The sequence below is a fragment of the Cervus elaphus genome, chromosome 11 (genome assembly GCF_910594005.1).
Source record: "Cervus elaphus chromosome 11, mCerEla1.1, whole genome shotgun sequence".
In the NCBI taxonomy this organism is placed as follows: Eukaryota; Metazoa; Chordata; class Mammalia; order Artiodactyla; family Cervidae; genus Cervus; species Cervus elaphus.
Window position 1 is genome coordinate 78457400 of NC_057825.1, and position 16262 is coordinate 78473661.

A 16262-nucleotide genomic window follows, 5' to 3' on the forward strand; every position below is an offset into this window, starting at 1 on the left:
GTTCTTTTATAGATTAGTCAAATAAAACATTTAATATTTTAGAAAGGACATTATAGCTCTGAATAAAAATTATTGACCTTATAAATTACATGTTATCTACCTTGAGAAAAAAGACTAATAAGAAATATAACAATTCATCGTCTATGAGGCCTCTTATGTATTAAAATATGTATTAATGCATTGAAATTCAGTAAAGAAAAGGCTAGGTATATGATAACTATACTGAAAAAAGTTTGAATCAGTACATAGAATTTTGTAGTGAATTTCATTTTAATCCCCAAAGAACCTAGGATAGCAGTATATACATGGTGCTCAATAAACTAAATCTGCTTGAACAAATAAACTGTCAAACTTATGACCTCGAAAAAAAAGATAATTCATTTAAAATGTAGCAAATGAAAACTCCCATTCACTTTAATATGCAACAATTCCTGAACCCAGAGGATAATGACAGAATGCTAGGCATCTGAAACAATCAAGACCTATTCATTATTTATCCAATATTTACAAAGTTTGGTTCTAATTATGTTCCCTAACACTTTCTCCAAACAAAGTAAAATCCTCCATAAAATAAAAACATACCTCAAAAGGGTAATGCACATTACCCAAATAAAATACATTATACAATACAGAAGTCTCAAAAGTTGCTAGCTTTCTGAAACACATTTGCTTCAAATAATATTTTCATAGGTTAGTTTTCTAATACTTTCTCTGAAGCTTTGATGGCATTTTTGCTCTGGTCCTTTTGTTAGTCAACCTGGGGTTTCCCCCACTAGCCATTTTTCTTTCTAAAATAAAATCACTGCAGTGGCATTATAATGGAAAGCAAATTGTGCTTTGTAGTGGAAGAAAATAAGATACACAAAGAAATTCAAATCTGGCTGAAAATGACAAAAATGTAAATATTTTGTTTTGGATAGAATTAATACCATGGCAAATATTTTATAAGATTTCCATTACTTACTAAGTTGGGATATACACTTGTTTCAGTTTACTCTCAGCTTCTGCTGCCTTTAGACGTTTCTAGTTGAAAAGATAGATGAAATATTTTACACACAATGTCAAAATAATTATTACCACTTCATCTGTCTTAAAAAATTCACAAGAAAATAAAACATTAAAACATAATTCAAAAACTGCCTTTTTAAGGTGAGGTTTTTTTTCATGCACATGTTCTTAAACTGCAGAAACTTGTAAGAAAAATCACTAGATTCTGAGGTACAGAACAAGTATTAAAAACATTTTAGACACAAATTTTAAAAATAAAGCAATGAGCAACTCCATTTCCCATCCCTCCAGGAGCAGATAAATCAAACTTATAAGTAATCATTTATACTTTTCACATTTAGTTTCTATTTTATTTCTTTTTTGCCTTTCTGGGAGGGATAAAAAATAAACAATGATCTTTGCTTTTAGAAAACTACTCAGAGATGATTAGTTTCCAAAGTCTATGCAAAAGAAAGAGACAGTAATTAAGCCCAATTAAATAAGCATTACCCTCAAATCTTGGGAGATACGCAGTCAACTTTAAAGCTTGATTGAACTCATGTCAGATTTTTAGGAACCAATTAGGAGCCAAATACAGGGAAAGGCATGGTGAAAAGATTATATAATCAAAGCCAGAGACTGATCAACACAACAGTAAATGCAAATAGAGAAAGAAAATAATGTATGGTGGATATTCAAAATTACGACAAATCAGAATACAAGGGAAGCCTTCATTTCCTCAATGAGAAGGAAATGAAAAAATTTAAGGAGACAACTTCAAACTTTTAAATAAGGAGTTGAAATTTTTGGAAAAAATTTAATTCAAACACCTCGATGTTTCAACCATCCTCGATGCCATCATTGCCACCATCTCTAGAAACTCCTTTCACTTTGAATAACAAAAGATTTCCAGAGCACATGGTCTTACCATCTACCTAAGTAGATCCTGGGGGTGGGGTGGGGGTGGGGGGCACGCAAGCAAACTTTATTTGTAAAGTCAAGAACAGATGAGAAGATGGCAGACAAATGTGCTAAAGAACCATCTTGCTTGGGTTTGGATGCTAGTTTGAAAGAAGCACTTTCTGAATTATATATGATGATGACACTGGACATTTTTCAACAAGCCATGGGTATCTATTCACTATTCACAACCTCAACAACTCACTAGGGTAATTTTTTTAGTGATCCTTTAAATTGTATTTTTACAGCATCTAACACTTGCCATTGGGTGAGCATATACTTAGGGGGAAAAAATGCCTGTTAAATCTATTTGCCCCTTTGTCTCTACCAGTTCTGACACATATCTAGAAGAATATAATATACTAGGTCACCTGAGGAAAATACACATTTCCTCCAAAAGTAGTAATTGAGAGAATTACCCTTTGGGGAAGATTTAAAAAATAAGTTAATCTCTGCTTTTAGAGATAATTTTGGGGGAAAAGTTCTATATTTATGTACAGTAAACTTTAAATAGTAAAGACATTAAACTAGTAAAGACTAACTACTACACTTAAGGTCACCTGGGGGTATAATCACACAAATGTCCAGGAGGTTTCAGAACTTTTACACATCTGAAGTCATTTCTGTCAACTATACCAACAAAGAGATGAAGCACCAGGAACATGCAAGGAAAATAATACCTCTCGGGTGGATCTTTCCTGCTATCTTTTCAAAATATTTATCATAATGGAATCTGAAGTAAAGAAAATATTGAGACTAAAATCTTAAAATGACATGCTAAAGATATGAAATTACATAGTTTATAGTGGTCTAGAAAAGATAAAGCAAACTTGTTTTAAAACTAAAATTTAAAACTAAGTATACTGCTAAGAAATATTAATGTGTAAATAGCTCATTTTAACGCAACTATATTGGTAGCAACATGAAAAAATTACCTGCTGCACATATCTGTCAGTAGTTTTCCACATGTAATAATATTCAATGATGCTAGTCAATGATTTCCAAGGGAGCTGAAAAAATATGTAACATGATAATGAAAACAAGCTACTGTAGGAACTATTTTCCTTTAAAACCACTTCTTAAAAATAATGAGGCAATAACCTACATGGGAGACGCATTCTAGTAGAAATGTTTAAGAAAACTGAAATTAATTCTGAGCAAAGGGTCCCCAAACAAGTTCTATTCAGCTAGAGATGATGATACAACACATTTCTCAGCCCCCGTTTTGTTTAAAATTATAAACCTTATGACTGATAGCATTTCATGACTTAATCAGTTCTTCTCGGGCTATGGTGGGGTTGAAGCATAATTTTTAGAAATAGTATTTTGGAGTCTAGCCTGAGTTCTTTAACTTCCAAAGATGACATCCACAGCTTGGGGTCATTGGTCTGTAGCTTCTGTAGTACTTCTCATCTTTTCAAAAACAGCTCTACTTTAATCTATTTTGTTGTAAATAAAATGAAAACCTAAGTCTCCGAAAAAGAGCACAGCCAAGTGTGGTACAGATCAGCAAAGTAGGAAGCTTGTCTGCTATTTTCCATAATTATTCAAAAATGGCCCAATGAGTGTCTACTTATGAGACCCAAGATGGAAGAAAATATTTAGTATGTCCCTCAGTAAAAGGAGATCTGCTATTCATTCAAGAAGCCAATCAGGGCACTTCAAACAGAATGGTAACATTCAATTGTTAGCTGTTGAGGCAGATTTACTGATGGGTGAGTCAGCACCCTCTGACCCTCATTGAGCTTGCCCTAATGTACCACTGGCTTTAACTAGTTCTTCCCAGCCCCCAGTGCAGCTATGGGTCTGTTTGTGACCTACATTCACTCATGACATTCCCATCACCTCCATATTTAACTCATCTGTTTGGCCTGAAGAGAAAAATAAATGGAGTTTAGAAAAGCGAAATTATCTTTACGTTTAGTTGGGTGGCACCTTCAAGAAATGTGGCCTCCTTACAGGGGCAGATCAGCACTGCTGGCATTTCAACTGCAGTCAAAGCAAATAGAATTTTCTCCAATTTAACATAAAGCAGTCTAATGGAGCTGAAAGGGTCTGAGGGGCAATGTTAAGGAGCTGACTACAGCAAAATCCTAGGCACAGGACTTTAAGCAAAGCAAGACTTCTTATCTCCTAATTATTCTTTCGGGAAACAGCCCCTGGCATGCAGTTTACCTGGTAGTCTGAAAAAAGAAAACCAAGTGACCATGTAACCCAAGCTTCCTCATGAGCCAGATTTTGTCTAAGTCATAAAGTCCTAGTCAGCTGTGCTCAGCACCACCACACTCTCATCAAGAAGTGTAGGTCATGTCTGTGTCTACTCCTGATGAAGTATCATCTCTCCCTCAACCCTCACTCTGGTTTCATGGGAGTTCCCTACGATATGCCAACTGAAGAGGAAAAAATCCAAATGCAACAGATGGCTCTGCATAAAGCTGGCACCAACTGGAATTAGACTCTGTAGCATTTCAGCCCCAAGCAGGAGTGACTGAAGCACAGTGAAGAGGGGAGACCCATGTGGAGAGCAGACCATTAGAGTGGACATCTGATGTTGTACTTTGAATTGCAAGAGAGATGGCCAGATGTACTAATCTACACCCACCTGTGGACAATGGTCATTTCTTTGACACAATGATCAGGGACCTGAAAGGAACAGATGGGAGGACTGGCTGCGATGAGGCATAGAAGACAGATCTATGGGACAGACACCTGGAGGGGGTCTGGCTGTGAGGATATTTGAGCCCCTATGCTCACAAAGGTCCTCTGCACAGGCAGTTTCTCATTGATCTGCTGGCCAAGATGATCCCCTCTGTGGCCGCCAGCCGGCCTCTTTCCCTAGCCCCCCAGTGCCTACTCAAAGGACACAAACAAAATAGACACACACGTGGGGGGGACCACAGGGGTCTCTCTTACCGACTCTGATCTGACTCCTCCAAGTGTCTAACCTGCAAGGGACAAAGTACACAGGCCTCCAGCACGGCGCCATTCCTGGGAACGTGTTCACTAGACTAGCCTCTCAGCGTCCTAGAAAGCAGTTCTCTCTTCTTACTGAATGGACAATTATTCTAGATTATGACTTCCCTTTTTGCCTGAAATGCATTGGCTAGCAATACCATACAAAGACTTAAGAATGACTTATTTCCACAGAACACTGCCTTTGACCCAGGACCCAGAACCTGCAGGAGTGAAGGTTTGGGTCACCCCACCAGACGAGATGAACTCTGATCATCTAAGATTGTGTTGACCTTTCTTTCAAATAGCAGAGGGCATGGGCAGCATCCAAACCTAGGTCTCTAGTCTTCCCAGAGATTTTATGAGAACTTAATATCCTATATGCCTTTTGGCTTATATCAGATGTAGTGAATTGTGTACTTAGCAACTAAGAAACCTAATATAACCAAAATATCTATCTTTTCTCCTAAACTAGGTGAGGCTGAGTTCCCTTACTTATAATCAAAAGTACTCTGATACAAAACTCGGACAGGGGAGGCGGAGGGGGTAGTGTTCTACTTCGAATGACACCTAAGGCATCAGAAAGTGTTTCACAAAGGGAGAATGGAAGACTAGAGAAACATCTATATTTCATTCCTTGCTCAGTGTCTTCTGCACCGACTTCCCTTTCTATTTTTATTTAAGGTCTGTTGGTGGTGGTGTGTTTTTACCTTTATAATTTAATGCAGAAGTTACAAGTTATAAAGACAGGGCTGTGGCTAAAAGCAGAAGAGGAATAAACATCAGAGATGGATGCTATGACATTAAATTTAAGCTTCCTCATTTAAGGAAACAGTACCATATTTTCTAATGATTCAGGGGTAATTGGTGTTGTTTGGTCGTTAAGTTGTGTTCGACTCTTTTGTGACCCCATGGACTGTAGCCAGCAACTGTGCTGACCTTTCTTTCAAACAGCAGAGGGCATGGGCAGCATCCAAATCTAGGTCTCTAGTTTTCCCAGAGACTTTATTGAGAACTTAATATTCTATATGCCTTTCGGCTTAAATTAGATGTAGTGAAGTGTGTATTTAGCAACTAAGAATCCTAATATAACCAAAATACTATCTTTTATTCTAAACTAGGTGAGGTTGAGTTTCCCTCACTTATAATCAAAAGTACTCTAATATAAAACTTGGTAAAAAGTAGCGTGTTCTAAGAACAGAGCCGAGATACACGGCACTTACTGACAGAGTCGGGGCAGAAGAGTGGTGGGCAGAGGTGGGTGGGCAGAGGCAGCAAACATGATGGGGGGCTGGGGGGATTCCTGCTGGAGGGTCGCCGTTGGGGGGTCAGGCAGTGCTGTCGGCTTCAGAAGTCCTGGCTGTGAAGCGTTGGAACATGGATCCCTGGCCCTTCTGGAGGTCTGTTAGCTTTCTGACACCCTTTAATAAATTTCTTCCTCCTCAAACTGGCTCACTCAAATGGATTCTACTGTCTCTAACTGTGACTTGCTCAGTATCCTTTCCAACTTCCTGCTAGTTCACTTTCTTATGCTACCAAGGCTAGAAATCCAAACAAGGTATTTCTAAGACTCCCCTGTGATTCATTTCTGCCAGTCAGATGTATATGTGTAAGACAAGTTCAGAAGTAAATTAAGCAGGCACAGTATGGATGGTGCATATCAAGAGGGATCCATCTTGCAGCAGTAAAAGTAGGAGGCACAGAATTATTCTAGATCCCATGAGTCTGCCAGAGGTTTCCTGATCTCAAGATCATGGCTACAGTAGTGTGACCCCGGCTCAGGTGTTAACCCAGCAGCTTCTCAATTCCCATAGTGGGCAGAGGTAAGAGCTCACTTGGGATCATTTCTGTGGGATTATTCTGAGATCCAGCTTGAGCCTACTTCTGCAACCCTATCAATGATTTTAAGTATCTAATTGCTAAAATTAAACCCCATTCAGTTTAAAACAGCTCTTATAAGTTTGTTATCTGCAACTGAAGTTTAAATGATACAATAGCCAGGAAATACCCTTCAATGAAAAGAGTTCCTATGGCAAAGGACTCCATTGTATGAGGGGGGATGGACTTTGCTATCTTGCACTTTAGATTTTTCAGGTTCCTCTGCATATTTCAGGTCCTGTTTAGGATGCAGAAATCCACAGGAGAATATCATCCCCACTCTAAAGACGAGGGGAAAAACAAAAATTTTTTTTCAAACCATACCAACTCTTTAGTCCATCAGAGCGCTAAGATTACAAGACAATCAACTGAACTAAGTTAAATTTCCAAGCCACTGTGAAGAGAGATAGGACTCATTAAATATTTTTACTTTGGCACAGCATAGAAACAAGTGATGAACAAAAATAAAGGTAAGAACAACAAAAAACTTACCAAATTATTAAAGGTCAATAGAGGGCTAGAACAACCATTTAGCATCTATGGAAGGGGAATTCAAACACACTTGGCACAGATCTCCATAAGCTGTTCCTGAGAAAGAACTGAGCCAGAGCAGGAAGCCCGAGAAACCCCCTTGGTGGTGGTGGAAATTTGAATCACACAAAGAAACGAGGAGCGGCAGAAATGGTGAATTTTTAAAAAATAAGTAACAGTAAGTAAGTAAATATTGGGGGGATTAATCTCTTTTAAAAAATCACCGACTGCCTAGAGCAAGAAACAGGAATAATTCACTGTGGAACTTAGAACATGAAATAAAATGTATGACAACTACAGCACAAGAACGGGAAAGAAGAACTGGAAGTGTACTGCTTCACGGCTCTTACAATGTATGTAATCTCAGTGGTAGTTATTTGAAGGCAAACTGTGGTACATTACAGACATATATTGTAAACCACCAAACAAAAGTTTAATTAGTAAGCCACTAGTAGAGATAAAATGGGAGTCATAAAAAAATTATTTAAAAAAGGAAAAGAACAATGGGACAAATGGAAAACTCACATTAAAATGATGGATTTAAACAGTTAATTATATTATTAACAATTATATTAAAGGCAAGTGGTCTAAACACTTGAAGTAAAAGGCAGAGATTGTTAGATTGGTTGGGAAAAAAAAAAAGATTCAACTTATTATGTGTACAAAAAGCCCACTTTAGACATAAACAAAAGTAAAAAGGATGGAAACAAAATATATCATGTCAACAATAAAGCTGGAATGGTTATGTTAACAGGAGAAAAATCAGATTTTGCCACAGGGAATATTATCCCAGGGATAAAGAAGCATAATGTAAACAGTAAAAGGTCAATTCATCACAAGAACATAACAATCCTAGATGTGTATGTGCATAACAAGAGAGAGTTAACATATTTAAAGCAAAAACCTAATACAATTCATGTCAATGCATGGCAAAAACCACTACAATACTGTAAAGTAATTAGCCCCCAATTAAAATAAATAAATAATTTTTTTTTAAAAATTAGAAAAATCTACCACTCTATCTACAGACTTTTAATACTACTCTCAACAAGTAATAGAACTCTCCAGAAGACTTGAACAACACTATTAATAAGCCTGACCCAATTAACATTTATAGAGTATTATACCTAACAGCAAAATACCTGTTCTTTTCAAGAGCACATGGTAGTCACCATTTATTATATATACTACACCATATACTACATACTACAAACAAGCCATATACCAAGGTAGAGTTAATCATATCTTCAAAATGTAAAGTTTGTGTGTGTGTTTAACAAAGTATGTTTTCTGAAAACAACAGAATTAAACTGGAATTCATAATCAAAAATATATATGGGGGAAAAAAACCTTACAAGCATGTGGAACTTACTTCTAAATAACCCATGGATCAAAAAGAAACCATAAGGGAAAATGAAGACATGAAACTGAACATACAATTTATCAAACTTTCTAAGATGAAGAGCACAGAGGGAATTAACACACTCCCTTTCTCCATCAGATACTCAGCAGGAAGAACTGGGACAGGGCAAGATAGGTGCCCAGGGATGGTGGTGTGGGTGTGCACAACGGTGATCTGCTGCCCCGGCCAAGACAGCCCCTTGCTTTCCAGACCCTTCACTTACACAAAGCAAAGCATCTGCCACTGGAGATGGACTAGAAACTGTCCCACCCCCGAGTCCCAGGCAACACGTCGCGGCCAGTGCAGGGGGACTGGAAATTTGCTCACATCCAAGAATCCCTGCTAACAAAAGGCTGCACGAGGCAGAGGCTGGTTGCCACGAGGGAGCTGGAGGAAGGGCAGACTGTTGTGGGAGCACCACCGCTGAAACACGGGCACGGGGCTGGGGAGGAACAGGGCAACGAAGAAACCCCAGCCCTTACCGTGGACCACCAACGCCACACTACCACAGGGGGAGGGCAAAAAGGCAGAGGGAGGCTCGACCATGCAAAGCCTGCCAAGGATGGGACAGGCACACTGAAAAATAAAAAACTCTCTGCTTTCCAGGCCCCACATTACTAAGTTGCCTCAGTCGTGTCCAACTCTTTATGACCCTGTGGACTGTAGCCCGCCAGACTCCCCAGTCCCTGGGATTCTCCAGGCAAGAGTACTGTCATGGGTTGCCATTTCTTTCTCCAGGGGATCCTCCTGATCCAGGGATCAAACCCACATCTCTTACGTCTCCTGCATTGGCAGGCGGGTTCTTTACCACTGGCGCCACCTGGGAAGCACAGGTAAGACTTTGAAGTCTGTGGATGTTCAGTTCACCCCCATTCACCCTTCCAGTGAGAGAGGGACCTAACCTTCAAAACACTGGAAGGTGGCCAGACATACAAACATGACACCAGACACAAATGAGGTTGATAGCAGTTACTCAGACTCACAGCCCAGGGGAAGAGGACATTGTACAAGATGAAGGGGAGCAACCTGGGAATGGAGAGTCCAGCAGGGGCTGCAGAATGCGGTGCAATGTAACAAGAGGGTGAGATATGCCTGGTTCTGGAAGAAGGTTCCCACAGGAGGATGTGGTTGGCTTGTGTCAATAATTCTGCCTGCTGGCAGGGAAATGAAACACATTAGGCTGAAGGCTGGGGGTGGGGTGCTAGGTGCATTAGCCACAAGGGGTGCATGAGCCATATGTCCCTCACCTTTCCCTGCTGGGTGAGGGACATATCTGGCAAGAAAGGGGAAATTCAGTTAAGCTTTTGGGGTCCTGTGGGGTTCAAAGACGGTACATGAAGTACTAGGCCTTGCAGTACAGTGGTCCACTGAAGGCAACCAAATAGTAAGGAAATCCAAACCTAGTCAATGAGAGACTATATTAATATACTAAAGGATCTGGTTGAAAGGGTGGACAATACACATGAATAGATGGGGAATTTATACAAAGACAACAAGCATAAAAATAAAATGTGAATGTTAGGAATATATGGTACCATATTGAAGAATTCCTTTAACAAGTTTATCGGTATACTGGACATAGCCAAGAAAAGAATCAGTGTAGTAGAAGACAGATCAATATAAACAAACTAACACAGAGACAGCAAAGCTCAGCTCTAGGAAACTCAGTGAACTACAAGGACAGTAAGTATACAGAAAAGCCTACCAGGGCACACTGCAGCAGCAAAACCTGTTCCGAACCCAAAGTGAAGAGACAGTCTGCAGCACGAGGAAAAAGAAACAGTTCCACACACAGGGACTTCTCATCAGAGGCTATGTAAGCCAGACAGAGAGACATCCTCAGGATACTTAAAGAGAAAAAAGATTTTTAATGAATTCTATAAAGAATGAAATATCTGTTCAAAAGGGACAGTAAAGTTTTTCAAACAAAGCGGAAGTCAATTCTCGGTCAAACCTGAATTCACTGTCAGTCAAAAGTATATTACTAATAAATGATTACATTAGAAGAAAAGTTTCAAAGTAATGATCTAAGCTCCAACCTGACAAAAAAAACTAGGAAAACACAAAGAACATAAGCCCAGAGCAAGCTGAAGGAAAGAAATAATAAACAGAAAAGCAGAAATCAAAGGAACAGAAAACAGAAAAATCAATCAAATAAAAAACTGGTTCTTTGTAAAGATCAATAAAATTGATAACTTCCCTGGCCACACTAAAGATGAAAAAAGAAGAGCTAAATTACCAGTATCAGCAATGTGAGAGGGGACATCATTACAAATCCATCCCACAGAACTTAAAAGTATAATAAAATTATGAACAACTTTATGACAACAAACTAGACAAAATGGACAGGGAGAGAGAGATACTGGCAAGAGAGAGGAGGATGTACCGGTCTTGGTGCAATAATTAGACAGTTATCAGTAAGTGAAACTTGCCCTGGGAGAATAATAGAGTCAAATAAGAACCTGCAACAACACCGTGTAGCTACAAGTGGAGAACTACTGCACAGAAAAGATCACTGAGGAGATGGACTTCAGCTGGGACACCTGGAAATGGCTGAGAACAATGAAGAGTGGAGGACATCAGCGTAAGCCACCCAGCAGACCCAGCAGACACCACTGCAGTCACCAGCAGCCTGCTCTGCAGAGAAGACTGACAGCCCTGGTCACTGAGGACTCAGCAGCCCCTCAGCAGTGTGGAATACGGGCAGCTTGCCCACTAGGGGATTCTGTCGTGTTTGCTGGAGTGAACCTCAGCAGCCTCCTCTGCAGAGAAAACTGGCAGCTTCTGCCACCAAGGTAATCATCAAGAGCCACTGCTGCTGCTGGCCTCCTAGAGAAGGAGACGTTATTGCACCCCTCCCAGGAGACATGCACGGCCCAGACCCCCGGCTCCTCCACATGAGCTCACATCCCCAGCGCCAGAACACACGCTTTGTGAGCACACACACTCCACCCCAGCTTCAGTGATCCACGCATGCCCCACCTCAGGCACCACGGCCACCACAGAGGCACTCCAAACCCAGACTCAGCACCAAGAGGGATCCCCCTGCCCATGACAAGCACTGTGGGAGAAAGAGAGGTCAGGAGGTCCCCAACAGCCCTCTCTGCTGCTGCAGACACCTTCACCCTTGGCTGCTGCAATCTTTACTGACACTGACACCTGCAACCTTCTGACTTCAGCTCGTGGGGGTGAATGTGTACTACACCAATGAGCCTGCCCAGGAGCTGGAACTAATACACACCACTCACCTGGTGCCCTTGCACCCACTGCCCACTAAAACTAGTCTGCAAAGTCTGTTGTATGTGCTCCATCAAATCATTAACATAAAGCTATGAGAAACATGAAAACTTAAAGTAACATGACACCCCCAAAGGAACAGTAATTTTCTAAGAAACTAACCCCAAAGAAATAGATCTAGGATTCTGTGACCAAGAATTTAGAAGAACTGTTTTAAAGAAGTTGAGTGAGCTGTAAGAAAAACACAGATAGAAAATTCAATAAAATTAGGAAGCCAATGAACAAACAAAACAAGAAGTTCAACAGAAAGAAATCACTTGAGAAAAGCTGAACAAATTCTAAAGCTGAAGAATACAATGAATTAAATGAAAAATACAATGATGATCATCAACAACAGACTTGATCAAGCAGAAAAATCTGTGAACTCAATGACAGGTCATTAGAAATTATCCAGTCAGAGGAGGAAAAGACAAAAAAAAAAGAATGAAAAGAAATTTATTCCAATTAGCAGAAAAAGAAGATCAAAGCAGAAATAAATGCAGAAGAAACAAAGAAATAACAGAAATTATCTATAAACGAAGAGCTGGTTTTTGGGGGGAAGAAAAAAAAAGTAAAAAATAAACAAAATCTACAAACCAGTGGCTAGACTAAAAAAAAACTAAGACTAAGAAAACTAAGAGAAGACTGAAATAAACAGAATCAGAAGTGAGTAAATGTTAGCAAGTGTTAGTCGCTCAGTCGTGCCCGACTCTTTGCGACCCTGTGGACTATATCCTCTGTCCATGAGATTTTCCAGGCAAGGATACTGGAGTGGGTTGCCATTTCCTTCTCCAGGGGATCTTCCCAACCCAGGGATCAAACCCGGGTCTCCTGCACTGCAGGGAAATTCTTTACCAACTGAGCTACAAGGGAAGCCCACAGACTAAGAAAAAACAAAGAGAAGATTGAAATAAACAGAATCAGAAGTGAAAGACATTACAAATGACATCACAGAAACATAAAAGGATCCTAAGTGACTGCTATGAACAATTACACGCCACCAAATTGTATAATCTAGGAAAAAATGAATAAATTCCTAGAAATATACAATCCAGACTGAATCATAAAGAAATAGAAAATGTGAACAGAAGACTGCATCAGTAATCAAAAATCTTCCAACCAAGAAAAGCCCAGAACCAGATGACTTCACCAAACATTTAAAGAAGAATTCATGCCAACACGTCTCCACATCCCCACCAGCATCTGTCATCTCTCATTTTAAAAAAACAATAGCTAACAGATATGAGGCAACATCTTGTTGTGATTTTGATTTGTACTGCCCTGATGATTAGTGATGCTAAACACCTTTTCACATACTTGCTTTTCACCAATGAGGATGGTAGCTGGAGGCTTGTCATATATGGCCTTTAAGTTTATATATTTCAAGTACAGGGTGGTGGAGAGGAGAGATAATAAGTTAACAACACTAAAGATGGGGTTAACAACTGCAAACTATTATATACAGAATGGATAAACAAGGTTCTATTGTATAGCACAGGCAATTATATTCAAAATATTCTGTGATAAACCATAAAGGGGAGGAATATTTTTAAATGTGTATATATACATAATAACAGAAAGTAAAATTGTAAATCAGCTGTATTTCAACCAAAAATTAAATAAGGCAAAGGCTTATTTAATGATTAAAAACAAACACCCAAAACTACAAAAAACTATTCAAAACCACACTAAACAAAAACCCTTTGAACAGTTAGGCTCCTGATAGTCTACCTTCTTTTAGGTTTTTGACATGCTCAGTTGCTTAATTGTATCACACTTTTTGCAACCTCATGGACCGTTGCCCTCTGGCTCTCCTGTCCATAGGATTTTCCCGGCAAGAATACTGGAGTGTGTTGCCCTGCCCTCCTCTGGTGAATCTTCCTGACCCAGGGATCGAACCCACATCTCCTGCATTGCAACAGGTTCTTTACCACTTGAGTCATTCGGGAAACCCAAGGTTTTTGACACTGGTGGCTAATTCCAATCTCCAAAATACAACAGTCCTAATGAGGACTGGCTCATTGACAAGCATTCTAACTACCTTCAGAAAAAACTAATATATAATGCGACAAATTTACAAGAATTTTATTAGGTCATGAAGGCAACAAAAACCCATCTAACAGCATTATTGCTGTTATACTCATTTTCACACCATTATTTTACCTCCTATGAATGCCAGCTTCTATGTCCAAGTGTATTTCATTAAGCTGCTGTTGAGCGTTATTTCCTAGTCCTGTATTAAGTGCCCAGGAGGACTGTCTACAAGTTTCACACCTCCGTGTATACCTGTTAATCTATTCTCCCCTTTTACGCATCAGGGGTCCAGAAACGAAATACCAGTTAACTCCCTGAAGAGACTCCTGAGTTGACTGGCACAACCAATAGCTCCCTTCCCACCACTTTCACAATACATGTCCTTATGGCTGAAAGAAATGATTACACTATATTTTACTTGAGGGCTTATCTTTCCATCTCTTGATCATGACTGCAAGTCATTCTCTGAGGTAAGGTCCACATTACATTCCTGATGCATGCCTAGTGTGCTGCAGGTGCTCAACAAACATTTGTTGAATTGAACGGAGTTCAGAATGATTACCAGGACACAAAACGAGCATGCCACACTCAGCGCAGGGAAAAACAGCTTCACTTTGGTGCTTCTCATCATCTACTCCTTCTTTAGATCTGCAGACTTTGCTCTTTAGGGGGTTTGGTTTTTGCAGTTTCTACTTAGTGGTGTAGTTACTGTATATTACATTAGTAACTCTGCAATGCTGTGTTATTCTGGCCATCTGAAGCTAAATGCCACCAATGCATTTTAAATTCCCAGCTGCACACCCTATAAATTGAAACCATGACATATAACAATCTGGGTGTGAGTAAAGTTTTGCCAAAACAAATGCCAGTGACACTAACAGCTTTAATTATCATGTTTGGGATTTAATATATCAACTCATATTGATAAGTAAAATTTTCCTTCAGAATAATTTTAAAAAGATGCAACAACATAAAAAGGCAGGATATTGGCTCACATTATATACTTCATAGTCTATTATAAAGAGTCTTTTTTCATAATTTAAAAAAAAAATGACCGCTATAGAAGGCTATTTATGAACTTCACAAATAGAAATTTCCCCATTTCAAAGAGACTGTAAGCTTAATTAAAAACAGCAATTCCATAAGACAAAGCAAGTATACAATAGTAGACACAATTACCTAGTATTTAAAAAACAAGTAACATCATGTACATTATCAGGAAGAGTAAAGATTGAAAACCTGAAAAGCAAATCCTCCTGCTTTGCTTGGTACTGGTTGTTTCTGTATTAGAGGTCTGTATCAAATTCAGGCTCAATGATTAGTAAGATAACCAGAAAAATACTGAAGGTCTAAAGGAGAACAACAAGCTTAAAAAGCAGAGATCAGAAGTATCTAGTGCAAATGGTTAGAAAAGCTGTGCATAAATTAAACCTGGAATTCAGAGAGAGGTGAAGAGGATGAATTCATACTGCCAAGGTTTATAACAAGAATCTAGGGCTTCCCGACCCTGGGTCTTACTTACAATTACTTCTCAGGACAAATGTCAATGTCTCTCTCCACAATACTGACCTGCATTCTATGCTGAGCAGACAAAAATTACTAAGTCACAGGCTTGCTAATGAATAGTTTAAGGTTTACCAAATTTTTAAGAGATAAAATATTCCCACTCCAACATTTTACTTAATTCACAATTTTCTACTTACAAAGTCTTGACGTATGTCATTGAAGTCTTTGCCATATTTTTCCAATGCCTCTTCAAATAAACTAGCTTCAGAGGCAGACCATTCTTCCATTTCATCTCTGCATAAAACAGGTCCCCCAAGTGGTACTAAGACACTAATTGCACTGCTCAAATCATAGCCGTGCCTATACAATGTATCCATAGCATGAAACTAAAAAAATAAAGAAAATGGAGAAAAGAGATTAGCCAGAAAGGCAAATTTTCTTGATTATTTAAGAACAGAAATATTAAAATGCATGATGGACTTAATTAACAACAATATACTTAGTATTTTTTAAGTAACATAATTAAGAAAAATTTAAACAACAGATTATTCGATTATTTAAGACATCACATATTGCTTTCAAGAAAATGATGATTTGTACCTTTTAAGATATGTATTTTAAAAAAAAATGTATTCACTTCTTAGAGCGACAAATGGCTAGATCTTCTAACCATGAAGATCTAGGACCTCCAAGAATTAAAATGGGAACCCAGTTAAGTTTTACCATCCTTTTGGTT

General features: G+C 38.9%; 1 protein-coding gene across 10 annotated transcripts in view; it reads right to left on the minus strand.

Annotated features, from left to right (window-relative positions):
• The window catches only part of MTA3 (metastasis associated 1 family member 3), a 196708-nt gene that overhangs the window by 69807 nt on the left and 110639 nt on the right, over positions 1–16262 (minus strand). For all 10 annotated transcript variants that reach the window (XR_006343568.1, XM_043918149.1, XM_043918144.1 and 7 more), the window contains exons 9-11: positions 15724–15912; positions 2883–2957; positions 965–1023 (exon numbers count right to left, since the gene is read on the minus strand). Coding sequence is in view for 9 of the 10 variants with exons in the window: in XM_043918149.1 (XP_043774084.1) it covers positions 965–1023; positions 2883–2957; positions 15724–15912 (323 nt within the window). In the remaining variant the exon portion in view is untranslated. The remainder of the gene's footprint in view (positions 1–964; positions 1024–2882; positions 2958–15723; positions 15913–16262) is intronic.